This window comes from Mauremys mutica, chromosome 17 (assembly GCF_020497125.1).
Source record: "Mauremys mutica isolate MM-2020 ecotype Southern chromosome 17, ASM2049712v1, whole genome shotgun sequence".
Taxonomy (NCBI): Eukaryota; Metazoa; Chordata; order Testudines; family Geoemydidae; genus Mauremys; species Mauremys mutica.
The window spans coordinates 24725514-24752171 of NC_059088.1; the positions used below are offsets into that span (position 1 = coordinate 24725514).

Here is a 26658-nt window from a genome sequence, read left to right on the forward strand (position 1 = left end):
TGAGCCCTCACAGCTGCAGAGATGATCTTGAAAGTGTGAACCCCAGAGGCACAAAATCCAGAAGGTGACTACAAAGCACCACTAATTTTTTTTTTTAATCTCATGGTTTTGAAGCCAATCTCGTGATTTTGGGGAGGGGGGGTGATCATAACTTTTGCTTGGTGCTGGCAACACTGAATTCTGGGATGTATTAACAGGAGTGTTGTAAGCAAGACACGAGAAGTCATTCTTCTGCTCTACTCTGCTCTGATTAGGCCTCAACTGGACTATTGTGTCCAATTCTGGGCACCACATTGCAGGAAGGATGTGGGCAAATTGGAGAGAGTCCAGAGAAGAGCAACAAAAATGATTAAAGATCTAGAAAACATGAGCTATGAGGGAAGATTGAAAAAATTGGGTTTGTTTAGTGTGGAGAAGAGAAGACTGAGGGGACATGATAACAGTTTTGAAATACATAAAAGGTTGTTACAAGGAGGGAGGAGAAGAATTGTTCTCCTTAGCCTCTGAGGACAGGACAAGAAGCAATGGGCTTAAATTGCAGCAAGAGCAGTTTAGGTTGGCCATTAGGAAAAATTTCCTAACTGTCAGGGTGGTTAAGCACTGGAATAAATTGCTTAGGGAGGTTGTAGAATCTCTGTCACTGGAGATTTTTAAGAACAGGTTAAACAAACACTGGTCAGGGATGGTCTAGATAATACTTAGTCCTGCCACGAGTGCAGGGAACTGGACTAGATGACCTCTCACGATCCCTTCCAGTCCTATGATTCTATGACTGCTGTGGAAGGAGCTTATGAATATATGCAATTGATTGTGTTTGGTAAGAAGGACGATCTAGTGGATACAGTACAGAATGTGGATTCAGGAGACCTGGGCTGAGTTCGTGGCTCTGCCACCGACTCCTTGTGTGACCCTGAGCAAGTTGCTTGATCTGTTCAGTGCCCTTTCCTGTACTAAAATGGGGATAAAACTCCCCTTATGTCACAAGGGGGTGGCGTGAGGATAAAAAGCTACCAGCGATCATGAGGCAATCAGATTAAGGAGGGCACCTGGGTAGGCAGAATAGTAGCTTCTTGCATCTCTTCTGGTACGGAAGTAGATCCAGCGCAAAGCATTAAAGCTGAAGGAAGATGAGCAGCACCGGGGAGGTTGTGGCATGATCATGGGCGTGCCTAACACTTCAAAGCTATTGCACAACATGCCTCCCCCTTCACACACCACTCCCCCGGCCATTTCCTGCTAATGTGGTGTGGTTTAAGGGGGTGAGAGCACGTCTGGGAGGGGGTGAGTGTCTGGGACCCCCTTGCAATGCAAAAGTCAGGCAGTCAATAGCATGGGAGATGGCAAAGACCTATCTTGCCAAGCCCTCACCACCTCAGCCAGCGCGAGAGGGTTCTCGCTGGCTGCCCGCGGTCCCCTTTTCGGCCTAGTGTGGCGACGGAAATGACTGCACAAGGGGGTGGGGGCGACCATGAACGGTCTGGGTGCCTTCCAGTGGCAATTCCAATGGTAATACCGCGCAGCCTGGTCTACGCTGGCCCCCTGGCCCTGCTGTAATTGAAATCGATCTGGTCACAGCAGTGCAATAAAGAGGAGGAGCTGTTGCCAAAGCAGGGGAAAAGGCAGGGGGGTGAGGGGACGGTGCTGCCCTCCCAAGCCAAGGAGGGGAGGGCGATCTGGGAGAGGGATGCAGCTTCTGGAAGCCAGAGAGGGGAGTTGTGGGGAGGTTGGGTGGGTGTGGGGCTTCTCCAAGCCAGGCAGGGTAGTGGGAGCTGCCCTCCGCTCTCAGCACTGGTCAGGCCCCCCAGATCATTTCTCTTCTCCCCAAACCCTGGCAGAGAAATTGACGATAAGTGGAATGGAAGCCCAGCAGCGCAGGGGAAACAAACAACCAGCATCAGAAGAAGAGAAGAAAATAAGAGTTTCCAAACTTCCAATTTAATGGGTTTCTGAGTGACAAAAGACACATCATTCGTTACTTCTATGACAGCAGCACCTTGGGGCCCCAATCCGGAGGAGGGCGGCCACGCTACAAACACACCTTAAGAAACAATCCCCGCCCCAAGAATTTACAATCTAAATAGACAAAGTCTGGGAAGGGAAACTGAGGCACGGAGCAGCAACATGGATTTGCCCAAGGCTACGCAGTAGGGTCAAGACTAGAACCCAGGTCTTCTGTCGCGTCCCCTACCCACTAGACAACACTGCCTATGCTAGTGTCTTTTTCAGGTGGCAAGGCTGAGACCATGTGACAAAATTCTAGGCCCACAAGAGTATCTCAGCTCCTAGCTCAGTGGAAACCCCTTCCCTCTGTTTGCTGATCTCAGCGCTTTCATTCCCCCCGGTGCTCCGCTCCTCCCAGCACTGCTCAGATAGCCACAAGGATCTGGCCTTGCACCAAAGCCTGGTTCCAGAATAAACATCTGGAAGCAGGTCATTTTCTTTCCACAGCCAAACAGACTCAGGACCGAGGCAAGGGCAAAGCCAACCAGCCAGAGCCTCTGATGTAAGAGAGGCGCACCAAGGAGCTGTCTACTTTTTAGAGGCCTGATCCCGTGCCTTGGAAATCAATTGGATTTTGGCCACTCACTCCAATGGGAGCAGGATCAGACTGTGTCCTGATCCAGCAGGAAGCAAAGAACGAGGATGGACGTCTCAGTTGCTCCCACCTCTGAATTGGAGAGTTCAGCACTGCTGCAATGTATCCGATGGCCAACTCAGCCTGATTCGCTCCTGCAGCCACCTGGTCTGAAGGGCAAACCCCACTACCTTGCTCACCCGATGAACAGAAACAGCTCCGTGGTGGAAAGGTGAGGCAGGAAAAGGAACCCTGGTTGACCGTCATTTTGTTTTGTGGTTGTACAGCCCCTAGCACCCTGGGATCCTGCTCCACGCTGGGGGCTCCTAGGTGCTACCAAAGTCCAAACACTTTGGCTGCCTCGTCAGTCTGCAGTTGCAGCGAGAGGGAGGCTGACGTAGAGTTTACTCGGTGCATGCTTTCCTGTTGCTCTCAGCTGGCTGTGCCCTCAGAGAAGATAAGGAAACGACCTCTACAAGCAGGGAAGGGAGCTGTCCTTTAGCGCAAGTGGTAGAGGGTGGGGACTGTGGCGGAAAACGGCCTAGGTTCTAGTCCTGTATCCAGGCGTGCGAGAGGCTGATCGAGTCACTGCGTCTAGCAGCTGCAGCGCCTTGTTTGTTACAAGCGACGCTTGCCCCGCGGCCCATCTTTCAAAGGTAAATGATTTCAAATCTCTGGGGCTATTTGAAATAAAGCCCCAGTGCTCAGCCAGCAGCACATGGAGACCGGGAAGAGGCAGGTTGGGAGGGGGAAAAACCACCAAAGCTATTGCAGAGGTGATCATCTGGCGTTGACATCCTTGGAGGATGGGTCTCTGGCTCGGTGGGGTGGCAGACGTGGTCCCAGTGATGCGTCAGCTGGTTCCTCGAGCGCTATCCTCGCTGCTGGAAAGGTGTGGCCTTGGCCCTCCAGTCTCCTGGTTGTTACCTGGAATGTTCCTAAATGGAGTGAAGCCGGCATTGGAAAATGTTGCAGCCCTTGGAATAAATGGATATTTCAGTTTAATGACACACCTCTGCAGGCAGGTCATTCTGCATGGACCCAGGTCAGTTGCAGCCAAAACCAATTGCAGCAAAACCTGCCTGCGTGCTGGGAGAGACTAAGGCCCTGTCTGTACAGGAAAGGGTGCGGCAGATTATAGACTCATAGACTTTAAGGTCAGAAGGGACCATTATGATCTTCTCGTCTGACCTCCTGCACATCTCACCCACTCCTGGAACAACCCCCTGACCTATGTCTGAGCTACTGAAGTCCTCGGCTTGTGGTTTAAAGACCTCAAGGTGCAGAGAATCCTCCAGCAAGTGACCCGTGCCCCACACTGCAGAGGAAGGTGAAAACCCCCCAGGGCCTCTGCCAATCTGCCCTGGAGGAAAATTCCTTCCCGACCCCAAATATGGCGATTAGCTAAACCCTGAGCATGTGGGCAAGACTCACCAGCCAGCTCCCAGGAAAGAATTCTCTGTAGTAACTCAGAGCCCTCCCCATCTAACATCCCATCACAGACCATTGGGCATATTTACCGCTAGTAGTCAAAGATCAATGAATTGCCAAAATTAGGCTCTCCCATCATACCATCCCTTTTGCTTTAAATCTATGAGCCTGACTGATTTAGATATGTCAATTAATCAGTGCACACCCCTACTGTGCACCCACTTAAACCCTGTTAACCGCATCTACCTTAGGCGTTTACTTTGGTTTGACGGGTCATCCCCTTGCGCTACGCTAGGGCCAGGATGGGGAAAGGGGTAAGCATCCCCCACTGAGCCACCCGGACTGGGCCGCCCTGGGATTTCCTGGAGAAGCAAAGGCCGGCCCTTTCTGAGCTCGAGCATGCTGATGGGGTAAGCAATATAGCCACAGAAGACGACACCTGCGTACAAGCCACCCTGTCACTTTAAAAAAAAAATAAAAATCATCCCCATCTGCAGCCCGCTGAGCTGCAACCCCCACTGCTCCTCTCCCACTGGATGGAGGATGAGCGATAGCCTCAGCCGCTCCCGGGTGACGGGGCCCCTCCCTTCCCCTGGGGAAATCACATTTCTCATATGGAAACGCTTAAAGTTCAACTCGAGAACAGATGTGCCAAACCGCACGCCCACTGCGTGGCCGGCCCGCCAGCTGCAGCGTCTGTTCCAGCTGCAGAACGTCTCTGCGGCCTGGCCAACCCGCATCACGTTCATGGTGGGGATTTTATTGGGGGGCTTAAAGGGGGGAGACACTGAGCATCAATTTCATGCCAAACAAACTACGCTGCAGTCGCCACCCTTCCGCGGAGCAAGAGATAGGAAGGAGCTGCAGCTCTTGTACACGTTGTGCTGCTTTGGACAGCTCAAAGGGACCTTAGAAAGGGCAAAAACAGCCCCAAGAATCCACCCTGTGCGGGGCCTCCTTGGCTGCTATGGAGCTGGCATAAGGGCTCTATGAGCTGGTGGATCTTGGGTTTAGATGGCAGCTATGGGGGATCAATGGCAGATCAGGGGTGTGGCTGGAAAGCAATGTGCTACTTCTCCGTCTCCCAGGGACCACGGAAAACAGCCTGTAAGTTAGAGCAACCCTGAGGCTGCTCTAATGTACACTGGGGGACAGCCAGAGCCTTGCACAGCCCCACAATGTGGGCAGTGGAAAGAGGACTTCAAGCCACCTTCATCCCCTCCGTCCCGGCCCCAGTCACAACAAAAGAGTGACTGGGAACCAGACCTCTGCCTTCGGCTTGTGCCTTTCCAGCTTTCTACCAAGCTGTACCCGCGGACCTGCCCCCACCACCCAGGGCTCAGCACGTACCCAGATTCAGCCCACGCCCTGTGTCACAGCTGTGAACTCAGCCGCCCTGTCGAGAGCTGCCCCTTGATCAGGGCCCTGCGAGGAGCCAGGGGCCACACATGGAATGGGAGAAAAACCTCTTCCCCAGCCTCCTCTTGGGGTAGCTACATCCAGCTGTGGGACCTGTATGCAGTGGCCCTTCTGTGCTGGCTACACCAGTGCAAAGGGGCCATACAGCCTCTGGGCTAATACCTACCAGCTTAGAGGGCTGAGTTCACCGGCCCTGTAGGAGCCCGGGTGCAGTGGGGCTAGGAAGCGGCGTGGCTTGGCCACTCCCCTCAGTTGGTGCAACGCTATGTTAAGGCAGATCTCAGGGATGCCTGAAGTAGCTCCAGGATAAGGGAAGCACAGTGCTTCCCCCGCTCACTCCCTGTGCCGGGCTCAGTATTGGCATGGGATGAAGCTGGGCCTGAGATGCCTCCGCGATGAGCCCAGGTGAGTAGAGAGAAACAGAACACGAGGCTTTGATCCAGCCTTGTCTTATACGGGATGGTTTGTACCGAATGGAAGCGTCACTTCATACTTCAGGCTGCTTGCAGGCCCTTTCCTGTCTGACTGCACCTGCTCTAGAAGAGATCACGTGGCACGTGTCCGTTCCTGTCTGTCTCAGATCCCTGGAAACTTCCTGCTCCAAAAGCCCCTGTCTCTTGAACTAAAGGAGAATCTCCACAAGTGATTAGCAGTAGAGACTATATGACACACAGGTGAGCAGTTCTGAGCCCATCCAGAAGGGAGCAGAAGTAGCATATGTCTATATACATGTCACCTACAAAGGGGTCAGTTCAGTGCCAGCAGTTAGTTCGTGCTTCGCTCCACCTGTTTCCTATCTACAGGCCTGGTCATCTATGGCATTCTGGCTCTGCCTGCTCATGCTTAGCCAGCCTCACCTGCGGTTCAAAGCCGGGTCTCCAGCTGTGAAAGGGCCCATACGGCCCTGACCCTGAGAAATACTGGGGGGCTTCAAAGACCATGATGCCCCGCTGAGCCGCACAGCCCCACCCCGCCATCTAGTGGCCCTTTCACAGCACTACATCTATGGCACAATCCCAGGCTGGGATTGATCCCCACAAACACTGCCTCCGTGAGACCAAGGCCACGATTCATCCCCAGGGCAGGGCCACGCTGGGGAGAGGGGTGGCCTTAAGGTACTGCCCCATCAGGGATTCACAGACACCGAGCTGCCAAGTTTTGCACACCTCCATGTGTGACCCTATAACGCAGATGATTGAATGAGCTCATTTGCGAATGATTTGTATCTCGCCATAAACGTCAGTCACCGCCCTCTCCCCCAAGCAGTGACGGGGAGAGGGCCTGGAGCTGCACAAATGTTGCCAGCTCCAAGGCTGGGGCAGGTAGGGGGGTGGGTGCTGCTGTTGTACTGAGGACTGTGCCTTTAAGGGCTGAGCTTCCCAGCCAGAAGCTCTCTTGCCAGCACCCGACCTGCTGAGTGATCACTGAGCATCCCAGCTGTGGCTTAAAGTCTTTCAGCTGGATGGTTTGTATGAAAGCAGCACCCGGAAGCTCAGATGCCACGGTGATGGGGACCTTACGGGGACATTCGATGAGAGCGGGCTGAGCTGCACCTTCTCTGAAGCAAAGGGTGGGGGGGAGAAAGACAGACAGACGGACAGACACACTCACTTGCACAGAAGACAGATCCTAGTTCCCGGGAAGAGGAGGGCAAAGCTCATTCGTCCTTCGCCCTCAGGATTCGGAGCAGCATCGAGTGAACTTCTTCATCCATGAACCCCTGAGCCAGAAGAAACCCCATCCCCGATCAGCGTGTTGTGCTCTGGCTGTGTAACACACTGGTGTCCATGGTCTGGCCCTCCCCACCCCACCGCCAGCCCTGCGGGGGAAGGTCTGCCGGGGGAAAACAATTTTCCTTTCTGCTCCAGCGTCCATCCATACGGGCCTGTCCGGCAGAGCCTCTGCTGCCAGGATCTGTCAGATCTGCATCTGGCTCTGCCCCATCCACGCCCAGCGCTGCCCGCTTTCAGGCAGCCCTGGTCCCCCAGCAGAGAGACATCTGTGGCTTGCAGGGCTACAACGTCCCTACTCATTGCTGTGCAGTGCTGGGGACTCTGCACCCGGGCATAAGCTTGGGAAAATCTAGCCCCTTGGCTGTGCGAGGCACCTCCTGATGAGCCCTGTGACCCGCCACGCGGGCCGGGTCGCTCCAAATGGCTGGAGGCGTGTCCAGAGCCAGAAATAGGACTCAGGACTCCCAATCCAGTGCTCTAACCACTAACCACTCCCCTCCCAGAATGGGGATTTAGAGCCAGTGGCTCCCAGGACTATACTCACCCCACTAGACCGTATGGCCTCCCAGAGCCGAGATGAGAACTCAGGAGTTCTCTACCAGCTCCCCCTACTCTAACCACCAGACACCACTCCCCTCTGAGAGCGGAGATGAACTCTCAGGCATCCTGACTCCCAGTCCCCCCTGTTCTAGCCTACAGTACCTCAGTGCTCTGAGTCTCAAGCCAGTTACAGCAGAATTCAGTGAGAACCTTTTAAGCTCCTGCGGAGAATCACCTAATGGTTATGGGAACCAGCAGGAGCAGAAATGTATTGAAATCTACCTGAAGCCACACAACCCAGACCGTCTGAGGTTTGTACCTGGGCTGCATTGAGCAGGTGGGTTCTGTAGATAGTAACAATCTCCTGGTGATTTTTTTCCTTAACCTGGGAAAGCAAAAATGGACAGTGCTGGTGAGTTTCAATCTGCCAGCAGGGGTTTGTATTTCTATTAGGATAGCACCCCAGAAGAGATCAGGGACCCATTATGCCAGAAGCTGCATGTGCACAGGGTAAGAAAAAGCCCCGACCTCCAACACTTTACAAATGAAATAGACAAAGGGTGAGAGGGGAAACTGAGGCACAGAGAGGGACTTGCTCCAGGTCACATAGGAGGTCAATGGCAGAGCCAAGTCACCTGAGTCCCAGGCCAGAGCATCTACCCACTAGATCACGCTCCTCTCAGACCTATAAATGGCACCCTGACTGCAATGCGGATGGACGAGACTTGCAATCTGAATGACTATTGTGCTGGGTATTAGTATGCTGCACTGCCTAGGTGAACTGGAACCTCCCACTGTAAAAACTCCCACAATCACCTGGCCTGGCAAGCAGACACCGTGCGCTCAGAGCATTCCTACAGAGGCAGGGTAGCACACGACTCACCTCTAACTGCAGCTGGAGACGAGCACTCTCGCTGCGGAGGGCCAGGATCTCTGCCGAAAGCTTCTCCGTCTCCTTCAGCAGCTTTTTAATCTACAGTTCAATGACAAAGAATATCAACACGTCGCAGATTGGATTCCATACAGCCTGCTCCTCCACTGGCATAAATCAGTTTTCTTCCCTCTGCTTCAAAGTTGCTAGGCCAATTTACACCCACTGGCCCCTAGGATGTTGCAACTAACCCCTTCCCCAAGTAGATCTGGTCAAAAATATTCCAGCGAGACCCCTTGCTGTTGGAAAATGCAGCTTTGTCAAAACTGAAATGTTTGCAGGAACGCGTCAATTTCGCTGACTTTTTTTACGGGGGAAAAAGTCTATCTGAATCATTTTGACTTTTGACGTTAGCACAACAAAACAAACGTGTAGTTTCTGTAAAGACATTTCATTTCAACACGTGTGTCAATTCATTTCATGTAGACTGTTCTCTTAGATGAAATTCTGAAAATGAATATCCTATATTTAGGTACGATAGGTATTCAATCTGATCCAATCATATTTTCATCTAATATGAAAGTCAAGCCAACGTGAATCAGACTGATAGTCAAAATGAAATATCTTTATCGGACTGAAATGAAATGTTCTGACGTTATTGAAACAAAACAACCTGATGCTTCCAAATTGAACGTTTTACAGAATTTTCCATTCCACGGGAGATGCCAGTTTCTGACCCTCAATCCTTTTTACCTATAGCTCCTGACACTGTGCTCCTGGTCCTCTTTGATTTTTAAATGGGTGATTCAGGGAACTAGAGCTGGGATAACGTAAGAACATAAGAACGGCTGTACTGGGTCAGACCAGAGGTCCATCCAGCCCAGTATCCAGTCTACCGACAGTGGTCAATGCCAGGTGCCCCAGAGGGAGTGAACCTAACAGGTAATGATCAAGTGAGCTCTCTCCTGCTGTCCATCCCCACCCTCTGACAAACAGAGGCTAGGGACACTAGTCATGGGCTCTGAATCCAGCCTGGTTCGGGAACAACTGACAGCTGTTCCCATAGGGTGGTGAGTCAGGAGCTCCTTCGTGAAACTGACCTGGTGAGTCTCAGGCCAGTTTCTGCTGAACACCCTGTAACATTTACAGTGATGATCCAAATTGCTAAGGCTTGTGATCAGAGGGCTCTATGCAGATAAATAGTTATTAGCTATGGTGCCAATGTGTGGCACTCAAAAAAATGCAGGGTTGTTCCTGGGGTTGGTAGGATCAATGAAAACTTGAGTGCACACTGCAAATGGGTTGTTCTGGGCATCTCTACATACCAGCTCATGATTGCCCCCTTCTCCACTTCTAGTGCTTTGGACCAATACTGCAGAACACAGCAGGGCCTGATTCTCAGTTGTACTGTCTTTTACACTGATGGGCAACTGAAAATCAGGCCCTTGGTATTTTCAATAAGGGTGCAAACCCCCTGTCATGGGACAATGTTCCAGTGTGAGCTAACAATCGAACCCTGAGCATCGCATCCAGACCAGAACATTTAAAGGACCAGCGCGTGAGACCCTCCAAGCCGGCTATGGGATTCAGGCACGTTGGGTATCTAACCCACCCCTTCGAAAATCTCAACCAATAGCATCGCAAGGCTGATTTGTGCCCTGGGAGCAACACCTGCAAACCCCATGGAAGCTGGACATGGAAGGCCAGGGACTCGCTGTGGGATGTCGTGCCAGGGAAGCAGGCGATCCCGCTGAGAAGTATGTGGAGACCCCCCCACCCTCTGTCCTTTCCTCTTAAATCTATAGGCCAAATCGCTGGCTGGTGTAAGTCGGTGTAGCTCCACTGAAGGCAATGAAACTACCCTGATTTACACCAGCTGAAGATCTCAGCCACCATCAAAGTCAATGGGAGTCTTTCTGTTGGTTCAATGGGTGCTGTGTCAGGCTCTTCTACATTAATAGGTCTCTAGCCAGCTCCAGAGGTCTCTTTGGTCTTACCTTCCCTTCTTTGTCCTGGCAGGTCCTGGAGAGCTCCTCCACCTTCTTGTTCAGCTTCTGGATGGTTCTCTCCAGCTGCTCCAACTTCCCCCTCAGCTCTCCTGCTTCCTTCTCCTGCTCCGCCATCTTGGCCAGCAGGTCCTTGTTCTTATGTTTCTCTGCGACCAGGGCCTCCTCTCGCTGGGCGGACTTCCCCCTCACCTCCTCATGCTTCTCCTGAAGGGCTCGCAGCTCCTCTTCCAGAGCCTGAGTCTGGAGCGCCAGGGAGCTCCAGGCCTTCTCATGCATCCGCAGGGTCTCCTCCTCCTCCGAGCACAACTCTGCCACCTTCACAGGCAGTCGGTCGAGCATCTGCTTCAGCTTGGTCACGTCGTGGCTTTCACCGCCCAGGGTGGCCTGAGCTGCCTCTAGCTCCTCCTTCAGCTCCCACAGATCTCTCTCCAGCTCATTCACCCAACGCCAGGGTTCAAGCACCAGCTCTCCGCCAACGATCTCCAAAGTCTCGGACGCTTCCTGACCGAGGGCCTGGACACTGTGGCTTTGAGGGCTTTTCTCGCCCTCCACGGAGGCGTCGATAGCCTCGCACTGCACGGCGGGAGCCTGGTCGCCCCCGAGCACCTGGCTCTCCTCTTCTATCTCCGACACCAGCTGCAGGGCCTCATTATGCTTCTTCACCAGGTTGTCCAGTTTCCAGTGCAGCTCCTCCAAGATGCAGGTGCTGAGGCTCTGGCTTCCCACGCTGTTGGCCTCTCCCATCATCTGCTTGAGGAAGCTGTCCCTGAGCACCACCATCTCCCTCTTCTGAGTCTCTAGCCTTAGTCTCAGCTTCTTGGTCTCTTCCTTCTCAGCTGACAGCTCCCGGGACAAGGTGGCCACTCTCTGCCTCAGCTCCTCCACCAGGCCCTGCGCCTCTCCTTGGGGAGACCCCTCCTTCTGGTGCTGCCAGAGGTGCTGGAGCTCATCCTGCAGCTTCTCCCTCTCCTGGCCCAGCTGGGCCAACTCGTTCATGAGGCTGCCATTGTTCTGTCTGAGGTCCGACACCTCTTTCTCTAGGTCAGAGCTTCTCCTCCTGGCCTGGCCCTTGGTTTCCACAGAATCATTCCTCAGCCTAGGTCTGAGTTGCCCATGGGGGCCATCTTGGAGTTGGTTCTTTTCCATCCTGCCCTTCTCCAGCTCCTCCAGGGATTGAGGTTGTCTCAGTGGAGACTCAGCCTCATCTCTAAAGACATTGCTTTCCTCCTCATGCTGCTCCAGGCCATTTCTGAGCTCCTGGAGCTGGGAAGCCACCATGCCGTTTATCAAGACCCCTGACTCCTGCTTGCTCTGAGGGATTGAGATGGCTTCCTGAAGAGGCCTGGCTTTCTCCAGGAGGCTGGAGTTGGCTTCATCCATCTTGGCCAGAGCACGTTCTAAGCCCATCACCATCTTCTCCCAAGAGGCCATGCTCTTCCTGATGGCTTCTGATGGCACCGACTCGAGGTGAAATTTGCCCCCGAGGGCCTCCTCTACCTCCCTCTTCAGAGCCTCATTTTCAGCGAGGACCGCGGCCTTCTCCTCCTGTGCTCTGGCAGCCGCCTCCCTCATCCATGACAGGAACTGGCCTAGCTCAGCACAGAGAGCGGCTCTGGGCCTTCTCTGATCCACCTCCTGCCTTCCCGCCTTCTGGCTTTCTCCTTGCTGCTTTCCCAGCAGCCCACGTAGCCGTTGGTTGTCGCCGTCGAGCTCAGCGACACGAGCCTGCAGCTGCTCCAGTGCCTCACCGTGGGCCCGCTTCTTGGCCTCGTAGACGGCGATTACCGCCCTCATGTTCTCCAGATGGCCTTCGATCTCCACCACCCTCTTCGTCGCGCTCTCCTTCCCCTCCAGTGCCGTGGCCACTTCGGCCTGGAGCCGCATCAACTCCTCCTGATGGTGTCTCTTCTCCTCTTCTTCCTCCTCCCCCGGCCACTGTATCCTTTCTTCCTTCACTGCTACGTTCTGGCTTCCTCCTCTCCCTGCCTCTTGCTGTCTCTTCTTCAGCTCTTGCACTTGTTCAGCCAAAAGGTTCAGGTAATAGTCCTCTTCCGTGGTGTCCCGGCTGTACCGGCGGCTCAACACTCGCCTGCCCTCATCTGCCCTCTCCGGCAACAGCTGGCTTATCTCCTGCACCTGCTCCCAAATCCTCTCCTTCATCACCTTGCACCCCTCCGCCAGGGCATCACACTCCTTCGCCTTCATCACCAGCTGCTCCTCCAGCTGCAGGACCTTCGTCTGCTCGTCTTCGTACCGACACCTCCACTCCTCGGCGTCGAGATCCTCTTCATCCCCGTCGGTGTCTCCGCCTCCCTCGCTCTGCAAAGTTGTGCTGCTGATGCTGTGCTCCGGTGGCTCGGCGGTCACCTGGAACCACCACAGAACAGATGAGTTTATTGGAGCGGTGCTACAAAATGGCATCCTCCGCGCAGTGTGACCTCACAGGTACAGTGGGTGTGAGGTCACGCTGCACGGAAGACGCCATTTTGCTCTTCAAAATGGCAGCCTCCAGATTGTCCGGGATCCCAACAGGAAAGACTTTATTAAAATGGAGTCGTGCCAGCACAAATTTGGAACCCCCTGCCCTCTAGGTATGTGCAGCACCTAGCACATTGAGGACCTTTAGGTGCTACTGTCCTATAAACAACAAGGACAAAAGTCAGCCAGAGACTCTCCAAGAGGATGGGTACTAGGAGGTGGAACCTTTTCCCTTCCCAATATACCTTAGGTGGCTAGTTCTAATCTACCCCTCGGCTGGTTGGGACTGAAAATCACTGCTCTCGCTGAACCAAATTGGTGGGGACAAGGCCCAGTTCTGCCCCTCGCTCCATCATTTACACCAGTGCAGAAAACCCCAGCAGACGAGAAGAGCGGTTTTGTGCACCCGTTTTGCACAGACACCACCAGGGGTTGGCGTTGGGAAATCAAGCTCTCGGATTCAGGCCTAGCAACAGCAGCACAATCAGGGCTGATGCTTCTCGGCCGCCCTGATCCAATCTAACTTTTCCCCAATCCTCCGTGAGTAACCAGGGACTGCGGAGTTTATCGATGCATAACGCAGCCAAGAAGCCCTGACACACCTCCAGGCTGTCTCTGGCTGGCCCCGAAAGGGTTCTCCTCACCTGTGCAGTGGCTCCTGTTTGACGGCTGGGTCCGTGCTCTGCCAGGGGAAAAATAAAAGCACTGAATGAAATTTTAAAGCTCTCCGTAGCGCAGAGTGGAGAATTGCATTGCCCTCGGAATTCAGCTAGTAAGGTGAGAAATGGATCATCCCCAATGACAACAGCTGTGACTGGCCAAGGTCTCTCAGCAAATTTGTAGCCAAGCCAGAAATAGAACCCAGGAGAACCCAACTCCAACCGTGGGAGCACACTCCCATCCTAGAGCTAGCTACAAAACACCCTCTGCTCTAACTACAAGGCAATACTCCTCCCCAAAGGTGGAACTGGAACCTGGGGGTTCCAACTTCCAGACCCCGGCTTTAAAACACTGGACACCACCATTGGGTAAACTGAGGCACTGAGAGGGGACGTGACTCGCCCAGCGTCACCCAGCAGCAGAGCCAGATCTCCCGATTCCCAGTCCTGTGCGTTAGTCACGAGGCTGAATTTCCTCCCTACGTGCAAAGCTTTCTTCTTATCCTCGACAAAACTTGCTGAGATTCTTTTGGAAACGTTCCGGCGGTTTATTTTTTGGCTCTGGCCCTGCCTGTCATCCATAAGGCAGTCGCCATGGAAACGAAAGCCTAGCAAGCAGAACGCCGAAGACAAGGTCCCCTGGATATTACATTTCGCCAAGTCCCGCCAAGCCCGATTATTGCTTTTAGAAATCAAAACCATCTGGAGAAGCTGCCGGAGGCTGGAGACCTCCTTGCAAATGAACTAAACAAACACGTATTAAAAAAAAACCCCAAGCAACCAATATCCTGCCCAAGCGAGGCTGGGTGTAGTCCAACCAAAGGAGCCGATTAGAGGCACAAAGGGAAAGTTGGAGGTGGAAGCTGGGGGCGAGGGGGGACGACAGTTTTTGCTGCTTTCAGAGGCATTTCTGCATCTTGGAATGAAGTAAAATGCTACCTACTAACTAACTGTTGCCATGTTACCAATGGCTCTCAGCAGAGGGTCCCCCAAGTCCTTTAGGAGCATCCTCCAGAGTGGGAAACGTGTCCCACCCCAAGCAAGCTTCTTGCATTAATCTCTGGTGGTTGTGCCAGCCTTGCCTTTTGGATAGCTCAGCCACTCCTAGACGTTCAGCTGGAAGGGACCATCGTGATCCTGTAGATCCTCCTGCCCATGGCAGGCCACAGAACCTGGCCCCCAGCGCCTGTGACAGGCCCCTGACCTCTGGCTGCGTTACTGACGTTGTCCGATCTTGATGGAAAGACTCCAAGTGATCGAGGATCTGCCAGTTACTCTAGTTCGAGCCAGCAAGGGACCCGTGCCCCATGCTGCACAGGAAGGTGAACCTCCCCCACCCCCCAATCCCTTCCTGACCCCAAAACCAGCAGCCCCTTCCCCTCACCTCTTCTCTTCCTCTTCTTCAGGGCGCTGCGCAGCAGCCTCCTCAGCGGGCGGCTCTGGGACTGCAGGGCGTAGTGCAGGGCGTCATGGCCCGTCCTGTCCGCCAGGCTGAGGTCCACCCCGCTGCGCAGCAGCAACTCGGCCGACTCCACACTGCAGCTCTCGCAGGCCAGGATCAGAGCAGTCCTGGGGGGGGGGGCGTGAGGGGGCGTCAGGTCAGTTCTGGGGAGCCCCAGGGACACCCTTTGCAGCCAGGCCACCTGGATAATCCCCCTCAAGTGGCCCTCTCTGCTCTGGCCCACTGGAGCAGCTCCCATTTAGGGCAGCAGGTTTTAACCTTTCCTGTACGGTGGGGGGGGCAACCTGGGGCTCCCCATTATTGTCTAGCCCTGACCCCTCCCCAGGTAGTAATACAGGTACGGCAGGCTGGCTGCAGGCGCCTGACTCCCAGTCATGACCCCCGTCTCGGGTGGTCCCGGCCCCCAGGCCAGGCTGAGAAATTTTAGGGGACTCTTGTAATAACAGGCTAGTCCCCCTGAGCCAGCTGTCCCACACAGCCCACAAGTTCTGAAAGGCCTTGGGGGCCACCTCGTGAAACCTGGGGACAGTGGGTGAGACGAGACAAGAATGCCCACAATTCCCCTGGACAACTGCCCTCCTCCCCCCCCGTTCCCTGGTGAGAACACCCATAATGCCTCTGGGGAACTGCTCCCCCCCATTTCCCAGGGGAACCCCCCCCCCGACAATGCCCCCGGTGCCAGTGCTGTTTTTATTCCCAGAGCCCAGGCAAGACTCACTTCTGGTCCTTGTCGGTGAGGTCGCCGCTGGCCCCTCTCTGGAGCAGCTGGCAGCAGATGGCGGGATGGTTCCCCATGGCCGCTATCATCAGGGGCGTGCGTCCGTTCTGGAAGGTACAGCAGAGGCGGTTTGCGTGGCGGAGCCCCACCCAAAGCCAGCGCAGCTTCCCAGCACCCAGCGGCCGGGAGCCGGCTCCCCGAGAACCTTGCAAAGGTTATGAGGCCCCTGGCCTGTGCCCTCCACATGGGGAGCGAGTTTCAGCCCTCGTGAGGGTCCTTCCACCGGGCCCTGTCCCGAAGGGGGTTTTACACTCACGTTATCGGTGACATCCAGGAAGGCCTCCTGGTCGCACAGGAGCAGGACGCTGGACGCACACCCCGAGGAGGCTGCAGGGCAGGAGGAAAAGGAGCGGTCAGTGCTCGAGGGACACACCACCCGTAGGCCCCGGCTGCAGGTACCCCCTCTCTCAAGGGCCAGTGAGGGAAGAAGTCTTCAATCTGACCTTCATCACTCGAGACCTCCTGCAGCTGGGGCCTTGTTCTCTGCACAGGGCGGTTCTTCAGGCGAGGCGAGACCCGAGCAGGGTCATTTCCCCACGTGGGTTTAAACCCCCAGGAGGGGGAGGGAGGGAGCTAGATCTGTTAGGGCATCTCCCATGGGAAATTTACAGCTAGACTGGCCAAGCCAGGCAGCATTGGCCAAAGAGGTGGACTAGAGACTAGATGGGACTGGGCACATCTCTGGTCGCTCGGGTCCTCTCCTTGAAGGTGGGTGTGGGGGGAACGGCTGGAACACAATCCACTGCCCTGATGCAGCTCCTGCAGTCTGGCTCCCTGCCCGCTATCCCTGCAGGGCAATAGCCTAGGGACTCGGGCGGCTTGTAGGGACTGGTATATTTCGCCCACTCTCAAATCAGCCTTTTTGAGGTCCATATGGCCCCTGGCTGGCTGTCACCTAAGCAACGGCGACACCCAGTGGACATGCGCAGGCACTGCGCATTGTCAGCATCCCATCCCTGCTGATGGACGGACAGACAGACCCATGTCTGGGGATGGAGCGAGAGGTGGACAGAGGTACGTCAGGGGACAGACAGGCAGGCAGGTTTGCACGGCGATAGACAGACAGACACGTATGGGGATGGTGAGGGCTAGAGAGAGAAGACTCTAGGGACGCCCATGGGAGACCTGACTCGTGTTTGTCTCTCTAGCACGGCAGCAAGACAACCGTGATGGGAGGGAATTCGTCAGATCTCCCTGCTGGGAGATGGGGCCCCAGCCAGCCCCCACCAGCTGTCTCCAGGAGCCCAGGCTCAGCCTCCCCAGGCTGATCAACCTGGCTCTGAGCCCCTCACCCCTCAGCCCCATTAGCAGATCTGCCGTGACGCGCGTGTCGGACGGGGCTCAGCCTTTCCCCTTGCCCGACAGCCTGCGCCGCCCGGAACTGACTCACCGGCCCAGTGTAGGGGGGTGCGGTTCTCCCCATCCACGCAGTCCTCGTTGGCACCGTGCTGCGAGGAACAAACGTGGTCGTGAGGGCAGCGCGTGAGAATGGCCACCTCCCTCCCCCCGCACCAATGGGCCGGGGGGGTGGCTAGAGCACAGAGCCGCAGACCCACCTCCTGCCGCAGAGCGAGACATGGCCCAGCCGACGTGGGACAGCAGGAACCCTCACCCTGGGGTGAGCCAAGCACGGCTTCCAGGTATCCAGGACAGACGATGCCCCAGACACCTAAACTCTAGCCCCAAGGCTGCCACGGACTCCCAGCGTGACCCTGAGGCAAGTCACTTTAAAAAAAATAATCTCTGCCTCAGTTTCCCCATCTGTAAAATGGGGATAACGACCATTCCTCTGGCTTTGTTTAGCCTCCCAGTTTGTTGGGGTCGGGACAGTCTCTGGCTGTGTTTGTACAGCCCCGAGCACAATGGAGGCCCCGCAGTGCTGCCCAGCATATATCTGGGAAGACAGGAGATCTCGTTTCCCCATCTCCAGCACTGACTCACTGCAGAACCTCAGGTGAGCCAAACCCCACCTGTCCGGCAGCCTCCACTTCCCCAGCGGTAAAGTGGGGCTAGTTATCCAGGCAGACAAGGGCTTAATTCAGGAACAACTGCCCGCGTCTCCCCAGCACCTTCTCTCAGAGGATCCCAAGGCGTCCGTTCATCTCGAGGGGTTTTGCTGCCTGCTCACAGGCCAAACAGCCAACACATTAAGTCGTCAAGCAGGAATTTGCTCACTGCCCTGAGCTAAGAGACACGCCTGTTACATTTCTGTCTCGCCCACTGCTACCCTGTCACCTCTAGACTGAAACTCCCTGGCCACACCTTGCCACGCCGGAGGGAACCGATTAGCCCCTGAGCAGCTCAAATGCAAGGAGATGGGGCACGGCCACTGCTGGGCTGGGCTAGGGCACGGATGCCACCCACAGAGCCAGGAGGAGTCTGGGGCCCAGCGTCTGATCTCTGGTTTTGCGGGGGGAAATGCAGAACAGCTCCCACTACATCTGGGGTTACTCCGGATCAACAGCGGGGTAACGGAGAGTAGAAATTGCACCTGTGCAGGCCGGGCTCTGAAGGGGACCCTCCATTTTCCACCCCCGCTAGCAAATGTGATTAGATCTAGGGGAACCTCCATGGTTTGCAGCTCCACCAGTGCTCCCAGAAATCCAAGTTAGGGACCCAGTTTCTCTACAGAGAATCCCCCCACCCCTACGTCCAGCTTCAGGTCTCATTTCGTCCCTGAAATGCACAAGGCGGCTCAGGGCTGTGCATTCTCAGCTGATCCCGGCCCAGTTTAGCTTGAATTCCACCTGGTTTGGATCATCAAGCTCCCAATGTGCCGCTTGCGAATCACAGGCACAGCCCTCTCACGATCTTCATTTGTCGAATGGAAGGAGAGGGTCTATCAGTCTCATTTCACAGTTGGGGAAACTGAGGCACGGAGTGGTGGAAGGGACTCTCCACAAGTCACCCAGACTAAGAATAGAACCCAGGCCCTTAACTCCCATTCCCCCGCCCCCCCAGCTCTAACCGCTAGACAGGCACTCCCTTCCCAAAGTTGGGAATAGAACCCAGGCGTCCTGATTCCCAGTCCCCGCTGCTCTAACCACTAGACAGGCACTCCCTTCCCAAAGCCGGGAATAGAACTCAGGCATCCTGATTCCCAGTCCCCACTCTGCTCTAACCACTAGACCCATAGACCGGATAGCCCATCTTTTCTCAGAGGAGAACCCAAGAGGTTCTGGCCACTGATCCAACCAGCAGACCCCGCTGCAGCCTCCTACAGACCCGGTCAGTGAATGTGAAGCGAGTCTGTAAGGAAATCAGATGGACCCTGTGGCTGTCCAGCTGATGGCTTGAGACCCCAGCGGGGAACACCCCAGTGCCCCGCCCAGAGCATGGGGGCCGGGAGGGCTATTTGCCATTTTTACCTGCAGCAGAACCTTCACGCACTGGGGCTGGCAGGCGATGGTGGCCAGGTGCAACGCCGTGCTGCCTGGGGAGCAGAGCAAAGGGAGAGCATCACGTCTCGGGAACAGAAAGCTAAGCACTGCCCGGAGCTGGGGAGTCTCACTGTGGGTGCATGGAGCAGGGGTGAAAACAGCTTAATCTCTCCCAGGGAGGGGGTGGGAGGCCGATCAGCCCCTGGACTCATCTCCGGGCTCAACATGCCTGGTGCCCAGTAACAGATCCTGACTGTGGCAGGCAGGTTCAGGACACGCCTGGGGCAGAGCCAGGGTCTGCAGTGGCCTGGAGCAGCGAACTGTGGCCAGTGGGAGTCGCGATCGGCCGAACCTGTCGACGGGGCAGGTAAACAAACCGGCCCGGCCTGCCAGGGGCTTTCCCTACACAAGCGGCATCCCAAGTTTGGGAAACACTGGCCTAGGTGGAGCATCAGTCCAGGCCAGTCCTGCACTCTGCTCCTCTGCTGAGCCAGGGAAATCCCTACCCGTACCGTCATCATTCTTCTCATTGACTTCCGCCCCATGCGACAGCAGGATGGTCAGGCATTCGGTGAGCCCTTTGGAAGCTGCCAGATGGAACCTGCAAAGAGGCGGAGAGCCAGGACTCATTGCGGGCACAGCGAGAAACTCACCCAGCGAGCCACATTCTTGGGGAGCCGCGAACGTTCCACCCTAAAATCATTGTCCGAGAGAAGCTCCAGCTGGCTTCCTAGAGAGGCTTGTGGGAGAATCCCTGATGTGTCTAATACTTAGATCAGGGGTAAAAAAGCCAGGACTCTTGGGTTGTAGTCCAACCTCTGGGAAGGGGGTGGGATCTAGTTGGTTAGAGCAGGGAACAGGACTCCTGGGTTCTATTCCTGGCAGGGAAGCGCGAGCTATTTTGATTAGACCAGGAATGAGGAGCCAGGTCGAAGCGGAGCGTAAGCAAGTGGTCAAAGCAGGGAACAGGGCACCCGGACTCCTGGGTTCTATTCCTAGATCTAGTTAGTACCTATGGCACCAGTGGCAGCCATGTCTATGCAGCCTTTGCTGGGTGAAGGGGTTACTCATCATAATGCTGCTCATCATTTGATGCGCTGCCAACCAGCACCAGCTGCACAACCGGCAGTGCCGTCCGGTACTGCAGCACATTGCTCAGGTTAATGGGAGATAACATCTGCGGGCATGTGCTGTAAGATAGGGACAGTCAAGTCCTGTGGTTCAGGGCACCAGCGGCTCAGGAACGGTCCGCTACCATGTGCTGCATCACACAATTAGCCAGACGCATTATGGGGATTTTGTTCCCCACCCGCTACCCCGGGCCTTCAACGTATCAGGCGGTGATCTCTGTTAGGGGCAGGATCCAGGAATAGCTGGACCAATGGTCTGGGCTGGAGACAGCTGGCTAAATGAGATCAAAGCTTTGCTCTGGTACAGTAGGAGGGAGGGAAACCAGACCTCATGCTCTAGTTATTCTTCCTCTTTTTAAAATCCAGAAGCAACTTGAAGCCCCAGCTGAGATCAGGGTCCCAAGGTGCTGGTTGCTGTGTAGACACAGAGTGAGAGTCCCTGCCCTGAAGAGCTTAGACTCTAAATAGACCAGACAAAGGGTGGGAGAAAGGATTGTTCTCCCATTTTACAGGAGGGGAAACCGAGGCACGGAGAGTAGCCATGTCTTGCCCAAGGTCAATGGCAGGGCCATGTCTCCTGAGTCCCAGCCCAATGCCTTGGCCACAAGACCACCCCACTTGTCAACGGGCAGGTGTGCTATGGCAGGAGGTGGGGATGCTGGACTGGATTGGCCAATGGTTGGGCTGGAATAGGAAGATGGGGGTGGGAGGGATGTTTGGCCCGATAGGCCAGTGTTATGATCTGGTGCATGAAGCAAATCCTATGTCCCCATTTTAAAGTGACACTTGATAGGTCGGGAGATGTGATTGGAAGGGAGCTGGGCTTTGTCCTGGCTTGGTGGGAATTAACCACCTGAGCACCGGCCTTCGGGGTACGGTTAGAAACAGAAAAACAGCTGGGTTAGTGGGAGGGAAGAGGCCAAGAAAACTTACGTACGCAGATTGGCCCAGGGCATTGAGCTTGGTGGGTCTCGCGGTCTTTCTGGAAGCCAGGACGGAAACTCGGCCCACGTCCCCCTTCTCGACGGCTTCAAAAAGCTTCTGGTCGTGTTTGTTCCAGCTCTCGACCTGATTCGAAGAGAGCGTCATAGAGAAAGTGAGAACGGGCAGGGCTGGAGGAGACAGGGCCGCGTGGCCAAACAGAGCTAGGGCTCCGTCCTATGGGCTAAGCACAGGCCTGGGAGCCAGGAGTCCTGAGTTCTAATCCCGTAGCTGCCGGTGACTCACCCTACAAGCCAGGGCAGCCCCCACCTCCGCATGCAGAATGGCTGAGCAAAGACTGGGAGCAAGGTGGCCTGAGTTCTAAACCCACTGTTATTACCTACTCCCTGAGTACGTCTACACTGGAGCTTTTCCCTCCAGTGAGTTGACTGCAAATTAACTCGAGGGCATCACCAAGCTTGTGAAGACTCGTCCGGACACTCCCCCAACCCTCTGTGGCTTTCCTTAGAGATTAATCTAAAGCAAACCACAAATATGTGAGGAGTGTCCAGGCCAGTTTCTACAAAAGCCGAGCCCTCTGTAACCTGGGACTAACCCACCTCTTCCTTTGTGCCTCAGTTTCCTGCTCTCCCTAAGGCAGCGAATAACACAGAGGAGAGTGACAGTTCATTGGCTCTCAAGACACTAGCTATTATTCCGGTGCATGTGATGCACAAAGAAAACATGGTGCCTTTACAATACACACCACCTTTCAGCTAAGGATTGCCAATTGCCTATTTATAGCTGCATGCTTGTCATCAGGAGTGCCATTCCCTAGGGGTTTATTAGCGATAATTAGGGCCCGACCAAATTTGTGGCCGTGAAAAACGCATCACGGTCCTTGAAATCTGGACTCCCCCGTGAAATCTGGTGTTTTGTGTTCTTTTACCTTACACTATACAGATTTCATGGGGAGAAACAAGTGTCTCTCAAACTGGGGGTCCCGATGCAAAAAAGGGTCATGGGGGTGTTGCAAGGTTATTGTAGAGGGGCCATGGTATTGCCACCCTTACGTCTGCGCTGCCTCCAGAGTTGGGTGGTCGGAGAGCAGCAGCTGCTGGCCAGGCGCCCGGCTCTGAAGGCAGCGATCCGCCAGCAGCAGCGCAGAAGGGTGACAATACCGTCCCGTGCCTCCCTTACTTCTGCACTGCTGCCTTCAGAGCTGGACGGCCGGAGAGCGGCGGCTGCTGACTGAGGGCCCAGCTCTGAAGGCAGCAGCGCAGAAGTAAGGGTGGCAATGCCATACCAGGCCATCCTTACTTCTGCCCTGCTGCTGGCGGCGGCTCTGCCTTCAGAGCTGGGCTCCAGGCCTGCAGCCGCCGCTCTCCGGCTGCCCCGCTCTGAAGGCAGCGCCACCGCCAGCAGCAGCGCAGAAGTGAGAGCGGCAATACCTTGATGCCCCTACAATAACCTTGTAACCCGCCCCCCCACACACACAACACCCTTTTGGCTCAGGACCCCTACAGTGGCAACACCCTGAAATTTCAGAGTTAAAGATCTGAAATCATGACATTTATGATTTTTAAGTTCCTATGACTGTGAAATTGACTAAAACGGACCATGAATGTGGTAGAGCCCTAGCGGTAATAGCTGGCCCCTCTGGTTAAATGTCATGTTTCTTATTTGAGACATGCGTAATCAGGAAAGCTGCAGGACATCTTCATGGCAGGAAAAGGCAATGGCAGCTGTAGAATCAGGTCAGCATTACACCCGGGTTTAGCGAGTGCTGAGTGGTTAAGCGGGTGTTTAACCAGCTGCTAAAGAGACATGACACAAGACGTTCTGGTGTATTAATTAACACAGGAATTGCCCAAATGAGTATTAAAATAAGAGAGAGAAGGATCAGATCAAAAGACCAAATGCAGTGAGTCGTCTTAATCAGTCCAGAATTGTATATCATTCAAGACATAAGATAGAGAAACAAGTGCAGTCTAACGGGCTGAGCTCAGCAGCGAGAACCAGATGCTCCCTGCCTCAGTTTCCACATTGGGTGAAATGTGACAACGATACTCGCCTTCCTTTGTAAAAGGGCTTTAAGATCTATGGATGAAAAGCTGCTATAGAAGAGCTAGATTTTTTTTTTATCGTCATCTGTGGTCTTGGGCAAGTCCTTTCCATGCTTTGTGTCTCAGTTTCTCCATCTACTTAACTCCCTCACAGACAACTTTGGCCTGGGGGGGATGAAAACACAGGGATAAATTACGCCATGGGAGAGCAGACGGGGGCAAATCCATTGGAGTTGCATCTGTTTACACGGGGGCTTCAATTTGGCTCCAAGTCTGTTTTTTTTTTAAACTATCAGAATCTGTCTGTCTGATGTACTCATCTGGCTCACACCACCACAGTATCTGAGCACTTCGCAGTATTTAATACATTTATCCTCATACCCACCCCGGATGAGGCAGGGAGGGGAAACTGAGGCACAAAGACTTATTGACTTGCCCAAGTCACATAGGGCGTGTGTGGCAGAGCCGGGACTGAACCCTGGGTCTTTCGTGCCCTAATCATTGCACAAGCATGGAGTATTAATGGACCCACAAAGCCTGAGCGTTGGGTAGTTGGTGATTAACATTCCACACCCGCCTACACACCTTGAGCATGTGTGTGTGTGTGTATTATTACACAAGGACAACACACCCCATGATTGCTCAAATCCTAATTACCCCATAGCCCAGATGAGGGCTGCAGTGGGAAAATCACCACGTGGTGGGATGCCCGGTTAGAGTGTACGAGCGGGGAACGGGGTCTAGTTACCTGCTCTCTTTGTGCCTTGCATGCACTGTAATTGGACCCTGTGGGTCCCAGGATATTAGTGAAACAAGGTAAAATATATTACCTTCCCCACCTTGTCTCTTGACAGTCAAGAGAAGCCAAGCAATTGTTCGCTTGTTTTGCTGGGCACATGAATGAGGTCTAGTGGTTCCATACCTTGGCGGGAGTGTGATCCAATGGTTAGAGTGGGAACAGGACTCCTGGGTTCCATTCCCAGGTCTTGAAAGAAGCGTTGCCTAATGGTTAGAGCAGGACTCTCTGGTTGTGACGTGTTTAGCACATAACATTGGACATCAGGACCATGCCTACCACATCCACTTACTCATCACTTCACTGCTTTGTTCCTCAGTTTCCCTCTCTGGAAAATGAAGACAATAATGCTTCCCTACCCCCTACAGTCACACCCTAATGCGTGGTTGTAGAGAACTTTGAGGTGCTCCAATTAACGATGCCATAGACGTGCAAATTATTATCACCCACCTTCTATTAACGTGGCGTTTGGTAAACTGGGCCTACACTAATTAACTGTAAACAATCCTTTCCACTTGGATCTTCACAGCAAAAACAGGACTAGAACTCAGATTCTCCCACTCCCAGGCCCAGCCCCCTACCACTTTAGGTGAAGGAGAATATCCCTTAACTTTTTGGCAGTATAGGGTCCATGACACACAGTTCCAATTCCAACCAGCAGAGGGCAAACATGTGCATATGAGGGATCATTACACTATACCTATCTGAAAAGAAGTTTGGGATCCTTCAGGATGATATGAAAGGAAATGATTATTAATTGGTTATTTGCTATTATGGAGTGTATTAAAGATGTGGGACCAGAGGACCAACACATCTGTCCCTGATACAGATGTGCAGCACCCAATACCTATTAACAGGCAAGTGACTGGAGATCCCCGGCGGACCCTGCAGTGCCTCATTGCACTGCTGGGTACAGGAGCCACAAGACAAAGGTGTTGGGGTAACTTCTGCCGAGGGTGGGGGGCAGAGAACACTGAGCCCCCAACGGGCTCTTTACAGCTTCACGTCCCCCGTCCCCCCCCCCGGGGCTGGCCCCTGGCTTCTGTACCAAGCCCGGGAACACCCTGGAGATGCAACAGCCCCTGGCTGCCTGAGTAATTAACCCACTCCGCCATTCCGGTTTGTCAGGCCCGGATGCTGCCTCCCCAGGCTCCCGTTGCCAAACCCAGATCGCTGCGTGCGATGCAGAGCGGAGACAGGCTGGGAACTGCATGGCATTCACCCCATGGGCAGGAGGGGCCGCGGCTTGGGGGCGACAGCGAACAAAGGGAGAGAGGCTCCGTGCAGAGAGATTTCTGGTTTGATTTGCTTCCCGGTGGCCCCCTAAGCAAAAGGGGGACAGGCTCCGAGGGCCTCACTAGCTACTCTGAGCTCTTGCTTTCGGGGGCACCGCCCCTGCTGGCTGCTCTGAACCCTCAGATGCTGGCCAAGGCCACAGCAGGGGTCCGGAGCAGAGCTGCGAATGGACGTGGGACCAAGCTAGCGCTCTGACCATTGGACAGTCCTTCCTCTCCCATCACCCCCGCCCCCAAACAGCGGCCGCAGAGTCAGCCCCAGCCTGGAGGAGCCTTGCCCTGCAGTCCAGGGGCAGAAGGGCCGGGCTGTGAAATGCCCTCCGCAAGGGCTAGCTCCGTAAGATGCTGCCGGCGCGGGCCAGTCCTATAGGGGAGAGCACGGCGCGGTTCCCACCCCATACGGCAGCAGGGGGCTATGGTCAGAGGCTAGCGCAGGGGCTCCCGGTCTTTGGCCACCCCGGGAGCCCCCTCCTCCCAGCGAGCTGAGCCCCCCTGCCTGCTTAGCAACATGGGGGGCAGCACGGGGGGCAGAACCCTTAACAGCTGGCGGGTGCGGCGGTCCCTGGGAGAACCTGTACAATAGCATACGCACTGTATGGGGCGAGTGCCGAGGAGGGCAGCGTAGGCACGGGGCTATTCCCACGGGAGTACTGTGGGCACAACGCCCGTAGACGACTGTGGCACAGGGCTCTTCTGCAGCACACGGTAACGTTCCTGTCTTAGTGCAATGACCCCTCCACTGGGCTCGCAGCCCCGCACGCCGGCCAGCTCAGGGCAAGGGGAGGATCAGACTCACCGCGACCTGCGAGGTGGAACAGGAGAACATCTTCTTCATGGTGCCCGCCGTCCCGCGCCAGGGCGGTCGAGAAACCCACCAGCACCAGGGCGAGCGCCGGGCTCACACCATCCCCAAGCCGCACCCCTGGCTTCTCAGGACGGGGGCCCGCGAGAGCGGGCCGGGGTCCCCGGCGTGGAGGAGGGCCGGGCGAGGACCAGCGCCCCAGAGGGACTCAGCGCCGGCTGCCGAGCTGGTAATTGCTGTCAAAGGGAGGAGGCGTGCTGCGTCTGGGGAGCGTTGGAAGCTAATCCTTCTGCCTGGAGGGCCAGCCTGTCCC

General features: G+C 55.0%; 1 protein-coding gene across 2 annotated transcripts; it reads right to left on the minus strand.

Annotated features, from left to right (window-relative positions):
• Window positions 1–1946: 1946 nt before the first annotated feature.
• Window positions 1947–26470, minus strand: ANKRD35 (ankyrin repeat domain 35). 2 transcript variants are annotated; one of them, XM_044990903.1, is made up of 14 exons: window positions 26340–26470; window positions 21403–21533; window positions 19848–19936; window positions 19324–19388; window positions 17346–17403; window positions 16212–16282; window positions 15896–16002; window positions 15100–15284; window positions 13701–13738; window positions 10567–12945; window positions 8582–8671; window positions 8018–8083; window positions 7037–7145; window positions 1947–3513 (listed from the first exon to the last, which is right to left on the minus strand). In XM_044990903.1, exons 1-13 carry the CDS (start codon window positions 26376–26378, stop codon window positions 7083–7085), a joined length of 3381 nt encoding a protein of 1126 aa, XP_044846838.1. In that variant the 5' UTR covers window positions 26379–26470; the 3' UTR covers window positions 1947–3513; window positions 7037–7082. The 2 variants fall into 2 exon arrangements, with proteins under 2 accessions (XP_044846838.1, XP_044846837.1); XM_044990902.1 differs by having other exon boundaries at window positions 1947–3552.
• Window positions 26471–26658: the final 188 nt, after the last annotated feature.

Bases quoted from the DNA above. Each gene is read 5' to 3' on its own strand.
- ANKRD35 (XM_044990903.1), bottom strand. From the start codon at position 26,378: ATGAAGAAGATGTTCTCCTGTTCCACCTCGCAGGTCGCG. The intron at 8,672-10,566 runs GTAAGACCAAAG...ATTGAACTGTAG, and splicing joins GCCAGGACAAAGAAGGGAAG to ATTAAAAAGCTGCTGAAGGA. The intron at 8,084-8,581 runs GTGAGTCGTGTG...TTGCTTTCCCAG, and splicing joins GTCTCCAGCTGCAGTTAGAG to GTTAAGGAAAAAAATCACCA.